General features: G+C 44.2%; 1 protein-coding gene across 5 annotated transcripts in view; it reads left to right on the forward strand.

Annotated features, from left to right (window-relative positions):
* E130308A19Rik (RIKEN cDNA E130308A19 gene) overlaps positions 1-9,165 on the forward strand; it is a 131,534-nt gene extending 122,369 nt beyond the window's left edge. For 3 of the 5 annotated variants that reach the window (XM_006537865.4, XM_006537855.4, XM_011250008.3), the window contains one exon: positions 3,749-8,156. In XM_006537865.4, the coding sequence (XP_006537928.1) occupies positions 3,749-4,555 (807 nt within the window). In that variant the 3' untranslated portion in view covers positions 4,556-8,156. Of the gene's footprint in view, positions 1-3,748 lie in introns of all 5 variants that reach the window. The other 2 variants (NM_001015681.2, XM_006537858.3) reach the window with 2 other exon arrangements.
* Positions 9,166-20,213: the final 11,048 nt, after the last annotated feature.

Below are 20,213 nucleotides of genomic sequence, written 5' to 3' on the forward strand. Positions count from 1 at the left end.
GGCTTCTGTCATGTAAGGATGACTGTGACTAATAGCTGTGACCTAGCAAGGCATGGCGACCCACACATGTAATCTCAGCATCCTGAACCGCGGAACCGCCTGGAAAAATACAGCCTTGACTGGCTTGTGCTACCTGCTACGTACCCCAGGCTGCCTGAGATCAGAGGGAGCTGCCTCCGTATGTAAAGTGTACATAATATAAAAGTGGACACTTGGACTTCTTTTTAATGTAATTTTTTCTACTTTTTTGAGGTTCCACACATAATATTGTGCTTATCATTTCCATCTCTCCTTACTGTGATTCCTCTCACCCCCTGCAACTCCTGTCATGTTCCAACTCCATCTCAAATTCATGACGTCTTCTCTAATTATTGGTGTGTGTGTGTGTGTGTGTGTGTGTGTGTGTGTGTTTTCTATGTGTCTATATTAGGAAACTCTGTGGTCTCACAAAATGGACTCAAATTTTGTACCTTTCTTTCACACACACATGTATATTACACACACATACATGATCTGCTGAGTCCATTTAGTGTTGCGTCTATGTGCATGTGTTAAGGACTGACACGTGGACCTATCTTGGAGCTCATCTCTAGAGCAGACTGATTCTCCCTCTCTCTGCAGCCATTTGTTGCCTGTAGCTCTTTTTCTAGGGGTGGGACCTTGTAGGATTTCTCCCATCCATGAGGTCTCCTTTAGAAGACCATTTATAAATGTGAGATTTCATGGGTACAGCTTCACTGTCCTATACAGAAGTACTACTTATCTCACAACAGACGCCCTGACCTCTGGCTCTGAGAATCTTCCCTTGCTCTTTTCCACGATGTTTCCAAAGCCTAAAGGGTAGAGACTGTATTGTATACATGTCACTTGGGGCTGGGGACCCCACAGGCAGCTCTCCCATTTTGTGGATTTCCGTGATGGTCTTCATCTGCTGCAAAGAGAAGCTGTTTTGATAAGGGATGAGAGATATGCTTAGCTGTGGCTATAAGGATAAGTATGTAGGCTGTGGTTAGAAATTACACTGGTTTAGGAAAATCACAGTAGTAGGTTCTCTGTGGGGTCCATGACCTCAGTAGCCATGGGTCATCAGCCATGGCTTTACATGGGTTTACAGCAGCAGGCATAATTCTCTCCCAATGATCTGGCATTAACTCCAGTTAGACACTCTTGTTACTTACCAGATAGAAGTGCCACTGCTGCACCCTTCAGATTCTTTGCCATGATGGTCGGCATTGAATTGTTCATTCATTTCTATTTTCATCCTTCCAAATAGAAACTCTGTATCACTAAATAATATAAAATAACACAGCTCTCCTTCCCTCTTTGCCCCAGCCCTGGCAACTGCTCCCCTGCCATCTGCCTGGGACTCTGCTTACTCGGGGTTCTGTCGATTAGGCGAGTCTTCACTGCGCTTTATGACTTACTTGTTCTCTGTGTCTGAAGTGGGAAAAGTGAGCTTTATTTAGCATAACATTTGAAGATTTCTTTTTTTTTTTTTTTTTTGCTGAAGAAAATACCATGCAGATGTATGTGCCTCATTTTGTTTATTTACTTACCTACTGGTGGGCACTTACGTTTTTTCCACACTTTGGTCATCATGGAAAACACAACAGTAAAACTTTATACATCATTTTGTTGTTGTTTGGGCATACACTGTCAGCCCTTTGGTGTATATGGCTTAGATCGAGGGAACGGGCGGTTTCCAAAGCAACTGCACTGTTTTCCATTCCCATAAAGGCGTATGAGTGTTCCAGTTTCCTTCCATACCAACTCATATTTGTTATCATCTCTTTTCTTTTTCCTAACTCCAATCATCCTACTGAGGCTGAGCACAGTTCCATTTGGTTTTAATTTCTCTGTGCCAGAGGAAAAGACGTGCACACTAAACAAAATAAAATCATTCAGACTACATAGATTTTCAAACTAATGCACATTAAGCATGCAGTGTTCGTTCCTCTCACTTTATGTTGGCCTTGTTCTGAATATTCTGAAGGCTACCTCTATGCTTTTTCTCTTCCTATCAGACTTGACAGGACTTGATCAACTTGGTAGGTCTTGCCAGGCACACACCTTTAATCCCAGCATTTGGGAGGCAGAGGCAGGCGGATTTCTAAGTTCGAGGCCAGCCTGGTCTATAGAGTTGAGTTCCAGGACAGTCAGGGCTACACAGAGAAACCCTGTCTTGAAAAAAAATAAAAAAGAGACAAGCAAACAAAACTCGATAGGTCTTTTCAAAGGTTGATGTTTCCCCTTTGTCCTTTATTAATTTAGACTTTTGTTTTTATTGGCTTATTTTACTATTTATGAATTTGATCTACTTTTCTAGCTTTTGGGATATGTAATCAGTTTGTTTACCGAGAATTTGTTTTGTAACAAATTATTCCAGTTTATGTTATCAGAAAATATTTAACAATAATATATTAACTATTAATATTATAATATAGTATAATACATCCTATTATTTATATCTAATTGTAGTCTAGTCAGTTTTTGTTTTTAAATTGAAATTTTCGTGGATATTACTTTTCCAGAGATTTATTTTTTGCCAAGTAGTGGTGGCACACATCTTTAATCCCAGCACTGGGAAGGCAGAGCAGGCAAATCTCTAAGTTCAAGGACTGCCTGGTCTACAGAATGAGTTCTAGTACAGCCCGAGCTACTCAGAGAAACCTTGCCTCAAAAAAACCACATACACACAACTCTGTGTGTGTGTGTGTGTGTGTGTGTGTGTGTGTGTGTGTGTGTGTGTACATGTGAGTGCCTGCAAAGGCCAGAGAGGGCATCTGATGCCTAGAGCTGGAGGTACAGGTGCAAGCCCCTATCTGATATCTGTGCTAGGAAGTGAACTCTCTGCTTGAGGAGCAAGGACGCATAACCTAACTGACACCTTCTCTCCAGCCCTAATTTGGCTAATTTTTAATCTATAACTAATGTCGTATTTTCCCTTTGGCTATTAGCAAAATGAGGGCTACTCAAACATTTCTATCAGAATTTCCATTTTGTCCAAAGAGCGTGCAGTGTGGCCTGGCCTGGCAGAGCAAGGGTGCTTGCTCTTTACCGCTCCATCTTGAACACAAAGATATATGAGTCAAACTCCTAAGACTGATATTGGAAAGGTACTGATTATTAAGCTAGAGGTATGTTAGGATGTAGTCAGTTAAATCCAAGGAGACCATGGGGCAGGTCGTTTGTGTGTAAATAGATGAATCTGTTCTCTTCCAGTGAAGCCCAGGCTCAGTATGGGCATCAGACAGTATGGGCGGGTATCAAGGACCCAGTGCGGAGATGATTCATAGGTCAGGTTACAGAATCCTTTAGACGGGATGCCTGAACTTTACTAAAGGAGAGCAAACCAAATAGAAGAAAGGGCCTTCCAGAGAGGAATGGTCAGCGTTACAGAAGGCCAGCCACAGCAGTAATCTGTAGGCCAGTATGTACTTGAGAGAAGTCAGTAAGGGTGTGTATTCACTGCTGCTTACAAACCCTTGGGAGCTCTGGTCCACAGCCACCATAAGCATTTCTTGTGCAGTTTGAGACTGGCTACCTGTGTGCTGTATTTCACAGGTGAAACCTAGATCATCCAGTTTAGAATTCACTGCTTTTCTACTATACTGCATGAAGGGTTTGATCCTCTAGAGGTCAAGAAACTGTCCTCTTCATAGTACAGCCCCTAGTGAGGACTGGGGGAGCGAGGGGCAGCTGTCCGGGTGTCCTCGAATGTCTAACCTCAGTGTTTGTCCCTTTTGAGATCCCTGCAGTGAAACTGAATGAGCTGCTTGAGAACTTTTATGTCACCGTCAAGAAGAGTGACGGCTCAGACTTCCTGGCTACCTCGCTTCATGCCATTCGCCGAGGCCTGGACCGCATCCTGAAGAACGCGGGTGTGGGCTTTTCCATCACCAGCAGCACCTTCAGCTCCTCCACCAAGAAACTCAAGGAGAAGCTGTGGGTCCTGAGCAAGGCAGGGATGTCGGGGGCCCGTTCCCGCAATATCGTCTACTTCTCCCTTTCTGATGAGGAGGAGATGTGGCAGGCAGGGTGTCTAGGGGATGACAGCCCAATTACTCTCCTGTCCACAGTGGTCAAGTACAACAGCCAGTATCTGAATATGCGGACTCTGCAGGAACATGCAGATCTGATGTATGGTGACATCGAGTTGCTCAAAGATCCGCAAAACCAGCCCTACTTTGCCCGGACCGACAGTGTCAAGCGGGAGAGCCGGAGTGGTTCGACCAGAGTGTGCCATGGGAAAATCTACCATGAGCACTCCAGGGGACACAAGCAGTGTCCTTACTGCCTCCTCTACAAGTACATGTACATCCACCGGCCACCCACCCAAATGGAGGCCAAGTCTCCCTTCTACCTTACAGCCCGGAAGGAGGCCACGGACATGGGCAGCGTGTGGTACGAAGAGCAGAGAATGGGGTTACGGTCTCTCCGGGGAATTGTCCCAAATTTAGCCAGGAAGGTCAAGCTGGAAAACTGTGAGAACTTCACCTTCGTCTCCTTCACTCAGGTCTCCAGGCGACTTGGCTCCCATAGCTGCTGCCAGTGAGCCCCCAGGGCCAGCAGGTTCTGAAGCCGCAGAGACTGATGTCCTCGCTCCGTGATCCAGCTGGTCTCCGTTACTACAGCCGGCCATTCCTCAGACTTGAGATTCACTTTTACATGAAAGTCGATGACTGAATAATTTGGATGTTTTATCTAAATGTTTGACACCTTGTTAAATCATAGAATATAACACAATATAAAATTACTATATACAAAAGTGAAGAAATTCATTTTATCTAGTGCCTTTTTAGCACAGGTTTTCTTGGAAAAAAAGAAAAGAAAAAGAAAAAAAAATGTTTTGAGTAGTTACTTAAAAAATATCCCAGTAGCCCAGTAGCTTTAGAATGGTATAGAATTATATATACTTTGTTGGTTTTCTGGGGTTTTTTGTTTTTCCCCACGTAGGGACCTAGAGCAGGAGAGGCAGACATAGTAGAGAAAACTCTCACTCAGCACCCTTGTGTTTTGTTGGGGCCCTGGCAGTGGGCTGCTTGCAGAAATAAAAGATACATTGTTGCTACGCTGTCTGTCCATAGAGGCAGTTTGGTGACAGGAAGATCAGTTCTCTGAAAGGGTGTACAGGAAACACGGTGTGCAGTGGACTCGGTGGTGTGCACTGTGAGGAGTTCTAGATAGCGGAGGGTGGACTTGGAAAGCCCCCGCGGCCCAGATGTGAAACCCCCCCGAAGCAGAAGTGCCTGCGTCTGTCCAGTTCTCCTTAGAGAACACTTGCTGTTTGAACTTCCTTTTGTTTGTTTTGTTGTTTAATCTGCATTGTTACATCTCGGATTTACATCTCACAGTTGTGTTGGCAGGAGTCCCTGGACCTGTGAGGCTAGCAGCGATGCTTGACTAGGAGAATCAACAGAGAGAGTCACAAGGCAAACACTCCCAGGGCATCTTAAGGGCCCTGGGAATCCTGTAGGCTGGCACTATGTTAGGGACACTGATTCAGGCAGCCTGCCAGGAAACCAAGCCCGGCACAGGGACATAGTTACTGGATCAGAGTGTCACGGTAGGTCATTCCTGCATTTAAAAATCATTTCGCATTAATAAAAGTCAACCTGACCATGTGTTACTTAAAAAGCAGACTTTTCTAGCAACTACTGTGAATACGTGTTTTTAAAATGGAGCCCAAAGAGTGCTAATTAATAGTAGTAATTTCTACTCTATTTTCTATTCCAGGAAAGACTGCTCTAATTGTACCATTATGTTCTTGTGTATGCTTTCTAATCCCAAATTAAAGCCCCAATGCACATTCATATTGCACAAGTCTTTAAATTAGTTATTTCTTTTTCAAAGCATTGTTTTAGTATTTACTTAAAACCATTGTTTTAAAGTCTCTCACTAGTCACTGAAGTATGTGACTCTTTACCAGAGAAGACTCAGCCAATGCTGCCTTAAGGTCTCATGTTGTTCCCTTCCTCGTGACTACATGTCTATAGTTCTGTGTACTAGGTACTCCCTGGGTAGTGATGAGTTTTAGTATCTCCCTCTGTGTGTAAATAGCAGGTAATTGAGAATCAGTGTTCTGACTTGATCCCGTGTCTTGGTCTGTAGTGGTTTCCAATTGTGAGTTTAGGTTTTGGGTTAGAAGAGATAGACAAGCCAGGTGGGGTGGCACACACCTTTAATCCCAGTACTTGGGAGGCTGAAGCAGATGGATCTCTATTAAGGCCAGGCTAGTCTACAGAGCTAGTTCCCAGGCAGCCAGGGCTACACAGAGGAACCCTGGGGTCAATGGTGGGAGGTTTGGGAGAAAAAGAGACACATTAGGTCAGTCTTCTTTAGTTTGCTGAACACCCAAAGGGCATTTTGTTTGTGGAAGGCAAAGAGTCATCTTGTCAGTGCTGCATGGAAGATGGAGACATGACTTGAATGGCCAAGTCGCAGAGCTTGCAGTTCAAGAACTAACCCCTCCAATTTTATTTCAAATAGCTTCAAAATGTTGCCATTAGGTATGCTGGGATCTTTTCAACATTTCCAGAAGTAGCAATAACTGACCAGAGGCTGTTAATCTTCCTAGTAACAGTAACTTAGCATATCATGACCTTTCTGCCTCAGCTGACTGCCTGTCGCCTATTTGATACATTGTAAATGCTCAGAATTCAGAAGTGAACAATTATACTAAAAACTCAGGGGTCAGATCTTCACTTACACCTGATGGGATGAGCATTCTTCTGAGTTAGGTCTCCTCAGGTCGTGGGAGTAACACACATGCTCAAGGACTAGCATATGGCCATGTGCAACTTTGCTACCTATGCAGATGTGTGCGTGTGTGGCGCAGCTGGGGGAGCCCACTGGCAAGGCGAGGTAACTGTGTGCCTGGGACGCCATGCTGTGGAGGCCAGAGAGCTTGTGGCTGAGTTATTCTGACTTTCCAGTCAGCTCTGTGCCGGTGCCACAGAAGGGATGCAGCAAGCTCCAGCTGGTCTCCACTCACCTTTGGGTTTCTGTGCTCCACAGCTGGCATGGTTATCAAGAGCTTTACGTTTGAGCTGGGGCAGCGGCTCAATGGCAGAATGCTTGCCTCGCCGAAGGTGCAAGAGCTTGGGGTCCATTCCCAGCACTAAAACATTCTTTCCCTAGTTAACCTAGATGCAAGTTGCCTCTGAGCCCTGCATCTGTGTTCTGAGAGGACCCTTAGATCTTGGGTGAGATCATTCCTCAACACCTTTTGTACTGCTCTAACAGGAGGGGAGGTAGGCAGAGTGGCACACACCTGCAGTCTCAGCATTCAGGAAACTGAGGCAGGAGGTTTACTATGAGTTGAGGGCCAACCTAGGCTACCCAGTGAGTTTTAAGTCATCTTGGGCTACCGAATGAGACTCTGTCCCCCAAACACTTAACATTCATTAATTAGAGGACTAGAGCTATTCTTCAGAGGACTTGGGTTCCACTCTAAACACCCACGTGGCAGTCCACAGTCTGCATCTGACACCCCCTTTTGGCCCCTACAGGCACTAGGCACAAACATAGAGGACAAACATACATGCAGGTAAAACACCCACACACATAAACGATAAATAAATTGCAGTTGTAGGTGCTACCTCCCTATTGCCCCAGGCCTCTCTCCGGGGAATGGTTTGCCAGGTAATAGGTTATCAGCAGGAGATCCCACTGGACACGAAGAGGTTGGCATTCAGCTGTATCTTAGGCATGCAATGAGTTTTCTTTCTTTCTAATTAAAAATGTCAGTAACATGCTTCACTTATTTCCTCCATTGCTGAGATTCTGTTCCTTACATTGTAAACTTGAAGAGGAAACCAAACCTGATAATGTGGTCCAGTGAGCACACCCATGCCTGTGAATTCTACCTCCAGCACAACCAAGCCTGATACCTCACACAAGCAAAAACAAGAGAAGGAAGACCAGAGGGGTCTTCAGAGGCCACAGTTTTTCCATTGTTTTCTGTGTTTTAAAACAGATGCTGTATCTAACCAAAGCTGTGAAAGAAATGTTCTCTTTGGTCAAGTGACATGGTCCCCATTCCTTGGATTCTGTTCTACTTTGTCAGCTGAGACCCATAAATGGCGTTTGGGAAAAAAATGTGAAATTCTATTACCTTTTGCATTAATTCATCTTATTAAAAGCGTAAAGCATTTCGGCATGTTCAGAGACACACCATTAAGATCTGAACAAGATAGTATTTATGTGGAAACTGAAATGTCCTGACAGATCCTGGGCGATGATTCACGGCTCACTTGGCAGCCAGCTTCTGCTGGCACCACCCTCAGCTCTGCTATGGTATCTATCTCTCGGCTGGCTCATCTCCAGGGTTCACGAGTCACACTGCTAGTCTAGAATTTCTCAGTATGCTACCATGCCTTCTTGAGAGATCTTTTTTTTTTTTTTCTAATTTCCAGGTTTCCAGTTTCTAAAGTTAATTTGTTATCTCTAGACAACATTGCTAATTTTGTCGGTTGAAGCTAAAGGTGGCCATATTGTTACCACTCAAATGAACAAAATGGTTATATCTCATCCTTTCAAGTATCCATCTTTTATGAGACACTGATTACTCTTTAAGGGGGGTGAGGGCGAGCTTACTTTATGTATGGAAAATGCAAACTAGTAAGACCTCAAGGAAGTTGGCTGATTTGCCCTAGACAAGCTCTGCTGTAGTCTAAGCTAAGGCTGAGCCTGTTGTGGTGCTGCTCACAGACAGCTGTGAACAGAACACAGTAAAAATTTCAATTTTGTGTCCAGTTTAAGAAATTTCACTTCTTCACAACAAAAATTGAATTCTTTGTCAAAAGAAAAACATTGTATTGCTTCAGCCTTGTTCCTAAGATGTCCCTTGTGTTTGTCTATATAAGCGAGTCCATTTAAACTAACTGTGGTTGTGCACACCTGGAACCTCAGCTCTTGGGATCTGAGTTGGGGGATTGCAAGTTCAAGGCTAGCCCGAGCTACACAGCAAGTGCTTGTCTCAAATAAATAAGTAAAACATAAAGAAAAGCCGACTGGTGGGAACTAGATACCCCTCCTCTCTGAGAGGCCAGGAGAAGGCCAATGAGAAATATCCTTAAGCCACGTTTTGACTGTTGCCCACGGTAGTCTGAGCATGTCTGGCTCTGTGCCTACCGTCCTGGAGATTTTCCTCAAGTTGCTCATTACAGTCATGCTGCATTTAACCCAAGTTTCTCATGACTCAGCTACTGCAGCAATGGAAATGCTTAAGAGCACCCCACCCCCCAAAGAAAGAGTGTCTAATTTGTTGGTAAGCACATAGTAACCCCATCAATACTCATACTGACTACATAGCTTCCTCCTCTCCACTGAAAGGGAAAATAGCTCCGAAGCCTCATCGAATGAGGCTGATAGAGCGAGCGACTTACTACTGCATCCACCCACTTTTCAAATGAAGACCCAAGTCTGACCGGTCAGCACTGGGAAGGACACCCCTGGGCTGCCTAGTTCCCTTAACCTTCACAATGGCTCTGCAGAGTGTGTCTAATTATTCCCAGGTAGTTGTTAAGCAACCAAGACTCAGATAAGTTGCTTTAACTTCCCAAATTCCTACAGAGCTAGTAAGCTGGATAAAGTAAACCAACATCACTTCCTGATTCCAAATCCCACGCTCAATTAATTAGGAAAACAAATCCTGCCTCCTTTAGGCTCACTGAAGTCCATTTAACTTAGAAAAAGGTTGTTTTAGAAGTCTTAGCTAGACGTAGTGGCACACACTTGTGACCCCAGCAGTTGGGAGCGGGAGGCAGGAGGATCAGGTGTTTGTCATCCTTGGCTACATAAGCTTGGGTTACTTAAGATCCTGTCTGAAGAAATCATTTAAAAACTAACCAGCCAGGGACAGGTTGCAGAATCAGGCATGGGGAACCAGTCAACTTGTTCCTCCAGAGTATAGCTGGGAAGATTGGGACTTATACATTAATACACATTATCTGGCTGAAAAAAAATGTGAATACTGCTTGATGCCTGCACCCCCACCCCCACCCCCACCCCCCGCCTACGCTCCAGATGTCTCCTCACACAGAGTAAGTTCCCAAGCCAGAGGTACTGATGCTACACCACGAATGGAGGATTCTAGACCTCACCTTCTCTTTGCCGATCTACATCCTCATCTAGCTCAAGGCCCCCAACTGACTAGAAACAGAGGGGACATACAGACACCAGTGCACTCCTAGAATTAGCAGTTCATGGCTGGACAGAGGAAGGCACATTTTAAGACTTCTTGTAGGATACTGGTTTAGAGATGGAGAACGTGAGGCAGTAGGAGGATGCATCAGTAAAGCATCCCAGGATTTCATGTGGTCACTGGCTTGAACTTACACAGTCCTCCTGCCTCCGATTCCATGTCTGACCAAGAGCATTCTTGTCATAACTGCGAGAGCATAATCTGCTTCTATGTAATGCTACATTATCTTAAAGGGTTAGGAGCGAAAGGCAGCAGAATGGGATGGAAACAAATGGATCAGAAAGAAGGGCTCTAAGGAAAGTTAAAACAGTAGTAGATCGAAACCTGTATGGGAAGAAAAAAACAATACTGAGCCTTAAAAGCAGCAATTATGTGATGGACAAATGAGCTGTTTTGGCTTAAAAGTTTTTAATGTAGATAATTGAATATGAAAAACAACAGCTTGAGTTTGCTTTTAATGGGAAGACTATACAGAGAAACAGGAACTTTCCTGAACAAGTGAGTATCTGTGTTTATAATGTTTAAAAAGGCTTGGTGTATTCCAGCTTCACACACACACACACACACACACACACACATACATAAATAAAATGTGATTGAAACAAGTACCTAACACTTCTGGCAAAAATACTAAAGCATCTCAGGGAGTGAAAGACCCCTGGGATCCTTCAGACATCCAATGAAGGCAGCAAGCTGTGTATAAGGAAACAGGAATGTCAGGCTTCCGACCTCTGCAGCTCCAAGTGCTGAGAACCAGTAGGATTTTAAAGAGAAAGATTTACCTTCGGAGTTTTATGTTTCAATATCTAAAATATTTTTTATGATAAAGTCCAGCTACCCTGCAGCTTACAAAACCTAATCTAAAATAAATAAGTCTAATTTCAGTGTCTGTGGAGTGATAAACATTAGGTCATTATCCACTAGAGGAGAGAGAGGATAGAAGCCATGCATCTGAAAATGCCCAGAGTCCTCTCCTGAATGTGCTGCTGTGTAAGGTGTGTCTAAAGGTAAAGATGGTGTTACAGTATTGAATTTTTATTACTGAAATAACTCATGGCAATTAGAAATAGAAAACCCAGATACAGCTTTTTAAATAAAATCTAAATTATTTTAGACTTTTCCTACCAACAGTTAAAGCATCCTTGTGGAAAAGACCATTGTTTCCAAGTGGCCAAAGCCAGGGATCACACACACACACACACACACACACACACACACACTCTCTCTCTCTCTCTCTCTCTCTCTCTCTGTTCTGGAATCCCTGAGAGAGCTAGGCCTGCTCGCTGTATCACATGTGCTGCTCCACTCTCCCCAAGTCAGCAACAACAGGTACAACATTTGACAGTTACAGAATGGGTCTATGCCTCTTTTTAACCAAATGCATGGGAAGCTGGAGAGGTGGCCCAGGGGCGAAACACTGACTGCTCTTGCAGGGAATCCAGGTTCAGTTCCCAACACCCACATAGGAGCTCACAACTGTCTGTAACTCCAGTTCCGGGGTGTCTAGCGCCCTCTTCTGGCTTCCACAGTCGCCAGGCTTGCCCATGGTGCACAGATATTCATGTACACATAACATCTGTTTAGAAGATTAGAACAGGAAAAATGGTATGTTCTGGAGTGGAAACATAAGTTAGATTTTAATTTCAGGAAGCTGGCCAAGGTGGTGCTTTCCTAAATAATACTTGGAATTCTAGACATCTGTCCAAGTTCAAGTGTTGTGAGCATGGGGGTGTAGCTCAGCGGAGGAGTACTGGCCCTAGTTTTTTTGTTGTTTGATACCAGGTTTCACTATGTAGCCTTGGATGACCTGGAACTCACGTAGACTGGGCTGGTATCAAACTCACAGACACTCACCCATCTGCCTCCTCCAGGGGCTGGGGCTAAGGGCATGTGCCACCACGCCCAGCCAGGCCCTAGTGGCATGGGAAGCACATAAGGACAGAAACGTGGAAGACACATTCCTTCTGGAACCTAAGTGTCAGTGTTAGCACTAAAACCGGTTCTCTTGTTTTCATTTGCTTGCCCAGGACACTCTTAAGGACAGGAGTGAGGGTGCCCTCAGCCTCCTCACCCAGCTTCAGCAGCAGAGTGTGTTCCTAGCTGTCAACTAGACTCTCAGTGACCCCCAGGAGTCCGCAGATGGCTTTGTGTTTGCTTAGTTTTTCATTCTGGAATACTGCAAACCCTGTCCTCAGAGACCCGCAATCTCTTGAGGGTGGAGACCAGGTATAAGCTTTCCAGGGTTTTCTTGCTTAGCTGTGATGGACTGAGTCTGACTTTACCGTACATAAGTGATCTGTTGTCTTAAGATTTTCGTGTTTTCTATGTGACTGTTTCTTCTTTTGTTTCCTTTTTTTTTTTTTTTTTGTAACAAAAATGTGTTTGTAATGTTTTTATTCTCCTGGGTGTTTTTAAACACACTGTCTTTCTGGCTATTGTTCATTCACTGAAGACTGATTTTTATTGTACCCGTTCCAACTTTTTCTCCCCTGGTGGCCACACTTGGGAACACACAGATGTGCACAGGGAGCCGAGAGCTGCAAGCTGTGCCGCTGTCTTGTCCCTGTCTGCCTTGGAAGGTTTTCCTGCCCTCTGGTTGATGGTCTAGTAGAATCTGTTACTACTTTGGAATGTTTGGGCTTTGTTTGTTCGTGTGTGTGTGTTAAGTTGTTGGTTGGTTTTATTCATGGATATGCAGCTTTACTCTTTAACCCAGATTTAAAAAAAAAAATAAAAAATAATAATGTACATTTTATGTCTGTTTTCTTAAAGTAACCTAGTTATTCAAACACAATATGCAGCACTTGGCCTGAGGACTTGCATGCCGTCACATCCCTGTAAGTGGTGTTTCGCAATGTGGGCACATTGGGAGTGGCTCCTTGCCCACATCTGATGCTCCTGAGGTCATGTTATTTCAGCTGCCTCTTCCTCTGGTCCTCTGAAAAAATTGCTGAATGGTCTCACAATCACGTACCAGCCACTGTTCATACCTTTAATTTGTTACTTTGAAGACATTTATTCCTCAGAACTTCCGGTAGAAAATCTATTGCTGTCTGTATTACAACAGCTAAACTTGTTTCTAAGAAACAAAATTTCATAAATATTTCCAGTAGAATAGAATTTGGCATCTTAGTGCCTGATAAATACAGAAGTGGATGCTCACAGCCATCCATTGGACTGAGCACAAGGTCCCCAATAAAGGAGCAGAGAAGGTCCCCAGGGAGCTGAAGGGGTTCGCAGCCCCATAGGAAGAACAACAATATGAACTAACCAGTACCCCCAGAGCTCCCAGGGACTAAACTGCCAACCAAAGAGTGCACATGGAGGGACCCATTGCTCCAGCTGCTTATGTAGCAGAGGATGGCCTAGTCGGTCATCAATGGGAGGAGAGGTCCTCGGTCCTGTGAAGGCTCTATGCCCCAGTATAAGGGAATGCCAAGACCAGGAAGCAGGAGTGGGTGGTTAAGTGAGCAGGGGGAGGGGAAGGGAGTGGGGGTTTCCGGAGGGGAAACTGGGAAAGAGGATAACATTTGAAATGTAAATAAAGTAAATATCTAATAATTGGGAAAAATAAAAAGATTTAAAAAATTGGCATCTTATTTAAGTTTCTGTTGCTATGGCAAATGTCATGACCAAGAGCAATTTGGGGAGAATTACAACTGTAGTACATCCAGAAGGGAGATCAGACAACAACCCAGAGGCTGGAACTGGAGCAGCAGCCATGGAGGAACACTACTTACTGGCTTGCTCAGCCTGCTTCTTCATAACACAGAGGATGATGAGCCCAGGGATGGTGTCATGCAGAGTGTGCAGGGCCCTCTCACATCAATCAAGAAAATGGACCACAAGCTTGCCCAAAGGATGATCTGGTGGGAGCATGTTCTCAGTTAGGTTTCTTCTTCCCAAATGACTCTAGCTTGTTACATTGACCTGCCATAAAACCAGCCAGCACATGAAATGATGAAAAAGATGAAGATCTTTTGTTAAGAGTTATTGATCCTTACCGGGCAATGATGGCATGTGCCTTTAATCTCAGCATTTGGGAGGCAGGTGGATTTCTGAGTTCAAGACCAGCACGGTCTACAGAGTGAGTTCCAGGACAGCCAGGGCTACACAGAGAAACCCTGTCTTCTCAGTGTTCCTTCGATGATTTGAACAAGCTGTTCTTCACTTTCTCTGGCATCTGAATACTTGGTCCCCAGTTGCTGATATCAGGTAGGCTTAGGAGATATGGTCTTACTGTGGAAAGTATGTCACTTGGAGCCGGCTTTGAAGTTTTATAAGCCACACCGCATTCTCAGTGCACCATTTTGGCTTCCTGTTTGCAGATGAGATGTTAACTCTCAACTGCTGCTCCAGCCAACATGCCTGCCGCTTGTGGCCACACTCCCCCACCATGGTGGACACGCATCCCTCTGGAACCATAAGCCAGTGAAGCCTGTCCTTCTAAGAGTTGCCTCTATCAAAGTGTCTTACCACAGCAATAGAAAAGTAACTAAAAGTTCTACTACTGCAGCAGTCATCTGAACTCAAGCTTAAAACTGATATCTCCTAAGCATGAAAGTGGCTTTAAGTTGCTTGGCTGGGACTCACTTGTCAAGATGGTTGCTCTTTCTTTGGGAAGAAGCAGGGAAGACTTTACCTCAATGGTCTGTGCTGGTTGCTTTTTGACAACTTGGCACAAACATAGACACATTTGGGAAGAGGGAACCTCAGTTAAGAAAATATCCTACAAACATGTTTACAGGCAATATGGTGGGAACATTATCTCAATTAATGACTGATGTGGTGGGTAGTGCCACCCCAGGCAAGTGAGAGAGAGGTATTAAGAAAGTAGGTAGGCCAAACAGTAAGCAGCATCTTCCATGGCTTCTGCTTCAGTTCCAGTCTCATTTCCTGCGCTAAGTTCCTGCCCTGACTTCCCTCAGTGATGGGCTGTGAGGCGGGAGTTGTAAGATGAAATAAAGCCTTTGCTACCCAAGTTGCTTTTGGTCATGATGTTTTATCACAGCACAGACACCCAAAGACTGCTTCTTTCTGTCTCTAAAATAATAAGGAAAAAAGAAAAGAGAACAGAAAATAGTTGGGGCTGGAGAGGACTCAGTAGTGAGAAGACCTTGTTGCTTGTTGCCATGGGTGGCTCCCAAAAGTCCACCACTCCAGCTCCAGGGAACCTGGCTCTGCCAGCCTTTGAGGAGCCCCATATACACAGGTACATCACCCCACCAGATGTTCACATCACTTTTTAGGTTTAAACTACCTGGGGGAAACAAAATGTAGCTCACTGTTAGAATACTTGCCTTGAATGCACCAGACCCGGGGCTCAATCCTCAGAACCACAAATCAAAACAAAATTAAAAACTTTTTTTTTTTTTTCTGGTTTTTCGAGACAGGGTTTCTCTGTATAACCCTGGCTGTCCTGGAACTCACTCTGTAGACCAGGCTGGCCTCGAACTCAGAAATCTGCCTACCTCTGCCCCCCAAGTGCTGGGATTAAAGGCGTGAACCACCACTGCCCAGCTCTTTTGTGTGTGTGTGTGTGTGTGTAAATTCTGGACATTTTCTTAGGAAAATGCATATATGCATATTTTACACACACAAATCTGGTTTGTTTGTTTGTTTGTTTTTTAACAAAACCTCTCCCCCAGGACTGGGGTGGGGGATGGAACAATTGATTGGGTACTTCCATAGCATGCCCAAAGACCTGGGTCTGATCCCTAGCACCGCATATACCAAGTACGTTGGTGCACACCTGTAATCCCAGCACATGGATTGTGGAGTCCGAATGTCAAGATTATCCTCAGGTGCATAACTATGTTAGAAGCCAGCCTGGAAAAGATAGGAGAATATGAGACCATGGCTCAAGAAAGGAAGGAAGGGAGGGAGGGAGGGAGGGAGGAAGGGAGGGAGAGAAGGAAGGACTCTTGTACTAGATATATGAGACATCACCTAAAATATTTAATGAAGGATAGAATAATTGAAGGCACAGATGATAAACAAACTGAATATATAATTGTCAAAGCAAAGTGGTGTAGGTCTGTGAAATTCAGTATATGTTCTGTTCTGTATGTCCTTGACATTTCCCACAAGAACAATTATAAGCAAACAAACACAGAAGAGCAAAAGGCTGTACTAGAGATGGTCCAGCCTCAGAGGCAAGTAACTTCAGCTGAGGCCTCGGACCTGGGAACAGTGCTGTTAACAGCACGGATGAAAACTGAAGCAGTTTTCCCTGTATTGTGATGGAAACATCCAGGGAAGAGAGTCGCTCCTGTGGACAGCCCTATTTGTGCCCTCTGACATGGTTCCTTTAATGCAGATCTGTGGGTTAGTCAGTAGCCCTAAGACAGATGTGCTGATGTGCGTTACATCTGTGCCAATGTTCCTTACAGGCTGGCAAGCCGTGCAAGAGGGTCAAGGGGAGCACACCACAGAGGCGGTGCTGTAGATAAGGTGCCCTCTCTGAGAGCACAAGCCAGATGTGGGGTCCGGGTGCAGGCATGAGGGCCGGGGCTGTCTGCTGTCCACCATGCCCCTAACTGTTCCTTCCAATGCCTGCAGCCTCCTCTGATCAGAATGTTTGGGCTTCTCCCAGGTATGTGGTCCCATTTCACTTCCCCGGAACACTTCCTGTTTCCTCCTCCTCCTCTTCCTGTGTCTTTAGATTCCTTCTTCTCCTTCGTGGCATTCTCACTACTGTTTTTGCTGGTAAGACACCAGGGACAGATGTGAGCGACATTAAACAAGAGGCATTTCAACAATAAACAAGATTCTTATATTTCTCAGGGGATCCCAAAGAAATAAACACGAGAAACAACATTTCCTGCTGGAGTATTTACAGTGTACTCGGCTGCTAAAATGCTCAGCGTGCAATCAAAGAGGCAATTTAACATGTTTCTAACACACTTAGCTGCTGTAATCATCGTGAAGAGTTTGGCCAAATTTAAAGGACCCAGTCAATTTTTATGAGAGCATTAGATTCTCTAATGTAGCAATAACAAATGTACTTTTGACAGTTAATAGAGATGCTGTGTTTGTGCTTTGTTACTGCTGTCTGTTCCTTGGCTAATAGCCCAGAATTGAAAGGATGCAATTTGACCTCTCTCAGGCAGGGAGGCGTGATCTTGCCTTTCCTTTTGTATTGTATGTGCAGCCCTAGGCAGACCTCGGAGAATTCAGCTCCACATCACTTGGTTGCTCTCTTGTTTTTCTCAGTGCAACTGCCAGCCAGCATGCAGTCCCCAGGACTCAGACTAATGCCACTTTCCAAGGTCACTTATTGTGCTATTTATTTGATGCTTTTTATTTACACTGATCTCGTTTTAACACTTGAATTTAGTGCCATGTCTGGTGGTGCCTGCCTTTAATCTCAGTACTTGGGAGGTGGAAGTAGGAAGATCTCTCTGTGAGTTCAAGGCCATAAGTTCCAAGCCAGCCAGAGCTATAAAGAGGGACCCTGTCTCAGATGGATGGATGGATGGATGGATGGATGGGTGGGTGGGTGGGTGGGTGGGTGGATGTCTAAAATTTCTATTAAAGTCAAAAGTAAATGCCTTAAACAAAAAGAAAAGTGTCCTCTATGACTAATTTCAATTTGCCACTCAGGTCCAAATTCCAATCCTGCTTCTTCCTCACTCTGGGATCCTAAGCAAGGTATTTGATCTTCCTCTGCCTCAATTTCTGTTTTTAAAAATGTAAAGATTAACTTATATGTATTGCTGGTATGTATGTATGTATGTATGTATTACAAGTTCCTGGTGCTGTTGACAGTAAGAAGAGAGCATTAGATCCCTTAGAACTGGAGTTATGGACAGTTGTGATCTGCCCTGTGGGTCCTGGGTCCTCTATAAGAGCAGCGAGTGTTTTTAACTATTGAGCCATCTCTCCAGCTCCAAAATTCTTTTGCTCATCTTTAAAATGAGAGTAATATCACACATATCCCACACATCTTACCTTACAAGGTTGTGAGGATTACGATGTTATATGTATTATATGTAGATGATCTAACTATCTATTATCACATAGGACAATGCCTCATATGCAATAACTGTCTAGCTCTATATAAAAAACATGTGAGGTGCCCTGCCTTATATATCCTGATTAGTAGCACCATAGCCACACTTTGGCGACAGCTTTAAATGCCACCTCTCCTTCCCCTCCCATGATGCTTGTGGTAGCTGAAAGAGAATGGTCCCCATAAACTCAGATATCTGGATACTATGTCACCAGGAAGTGGCGCTATTTGAAAGGGTTAGGAGGTGTAGCCTGTTGGAGGAAGTATGTCACTTGGGGGTGGGCTTTGAGATTTCAAAAACTCCATTCCAAGCCCAGAATCCCTCTCTTCCTTTGAAACGTAAACAAAGGAAATATCTAATAAAAATATATATATATATATAAAATGGGGGAAAAAAAAGAATGGGGGCATAGGGCACCGAGACAAATTTGTATTGCATATGTGGATTGTTGCAATTGAACCAAAAGTTCCACATCACACAGTGGAGAAATAATCGGGAAAGGGTGTCATGGAAGGTCTGCAGGTACATGGAGGCTGAGCTGCAAGGGAGGTAAGAATAAGCAAACAAGGGACTGGAGAGATGGCTCAGCGGTTAAGAACACTGCCTGTTCTTTCAAAGGTCCTGAGTTCAAATCCCAGCAACCACATGATAGCTTACAGCCATCTGTAATGACATCTGACACCCTCTACTGGTGTGTCTGAAGACAGCTACAGTGTACTTATATATAAATAATAAATCTTTAAGAAAAAATAACAAAACAAAAACAAGCAAAACACTAGCGTTCTGAGATCCCACTGCCTACCCCACGTGGCACATCAGTACTCTGAATGAAGATCTTTGTAAGACAAGTGACAAAAACACCAGAACCCAACCTAAATCCACCTTAGTGAGGACTCATCGCATCTCAAATTGGACATTTTAGAAGGGAAGCCAGAATCTTGGGGTTATTGAACTTTAGGGTGGTGCCTTCATTCCAAGGTTTGGTTCCACACCATGGCCACCTGGCTGTCAACAGCAATACTTCCCTTTATCCATCCAAAGAGCATCCCTTTTGGAGATTTTCTCAGATGAAAAAATACAACTTTTCTAAAACCCCAGCAGACTCTCCTGAGTCTCACCTGACCCAGTTCTGTGTTCCAGGAATGTGAGGACTGCCTAATGGGGAATTACTCTGGTTTGTGTAGCATGTAAGTAAAGCCCATGTCTGCACTCATGGCTGAGTCAGCTTCCATTGAAGGAAATGTGGCCAATAAAGATATGACTGTTAGGAAGAACGAAACAGGAAGAGCTAGGGGAAAATTATATCAACACCCTGATGGTATCTGGCTTTTTCTTTTAAAAGTTCTTTGAGACAAATCTAAACTAGAAACCGGAGAGGAGAGCTAAAAGCAATTTGGGAAAAGGGTCCAAAGTGAAATGGGGAAGACAGCAAGGTCCATGGCTACAGTAGAGAATTACTCACATTCTTTTGGTGTCTCCCAAGTTTTCCTTTTCTAAGAGCGAATGAGGGCCAAATCTATTCATGTCTTTACCTGAAATGCACACCCCCTGAATGTTCAGGCTCCCGGCTTTTACCAAAGAGTATAGGACTCAGGTTCATTTTTTAAGTATCAGTGCTGGGGAAGGAATTTCAAACTTCATGTGTCATACGTTCTCTGAATGAACTATATCCCAGTCCACCTAAGAGTAATTTCTAAAATATCAGAATCCATTTTCCAGCTAAATCATACTTTGGTTGATCCATGATGGCTTCTACATTCATGACATCCTCCTGCCTCCATGGAGACATTGCCTTTGCTATAAATACTGGTTTTCCTGTCTGAACATGTTCCATCTTGTAAGTGAAGTTCAAATGCTGTTGTCTGACACAGCCTTCATCTGTCCCGCCACGCTCAGCTCCTCAGCTCTCACCAGACTCAGCAGTACTAGGGTATTTGTCTCCACCCGACATGGTTAGATGTAATTGTACAATGACAGCGTTCCCTCTCCAT

This window comes from Mus musculus, chromosome 4, assembly GCF_000001635.26.
Source record: "Mus musculus strain C57BL/6J chromosome 4, GRCm38.p6 C57BL/6J".
Classification (NCBI taxonomy): domain Eukaryota; kingdom Metazoa; phylum Chordata; class Mammalia; order Rodentia; family Muridae; genus Mus; species Mus musculus.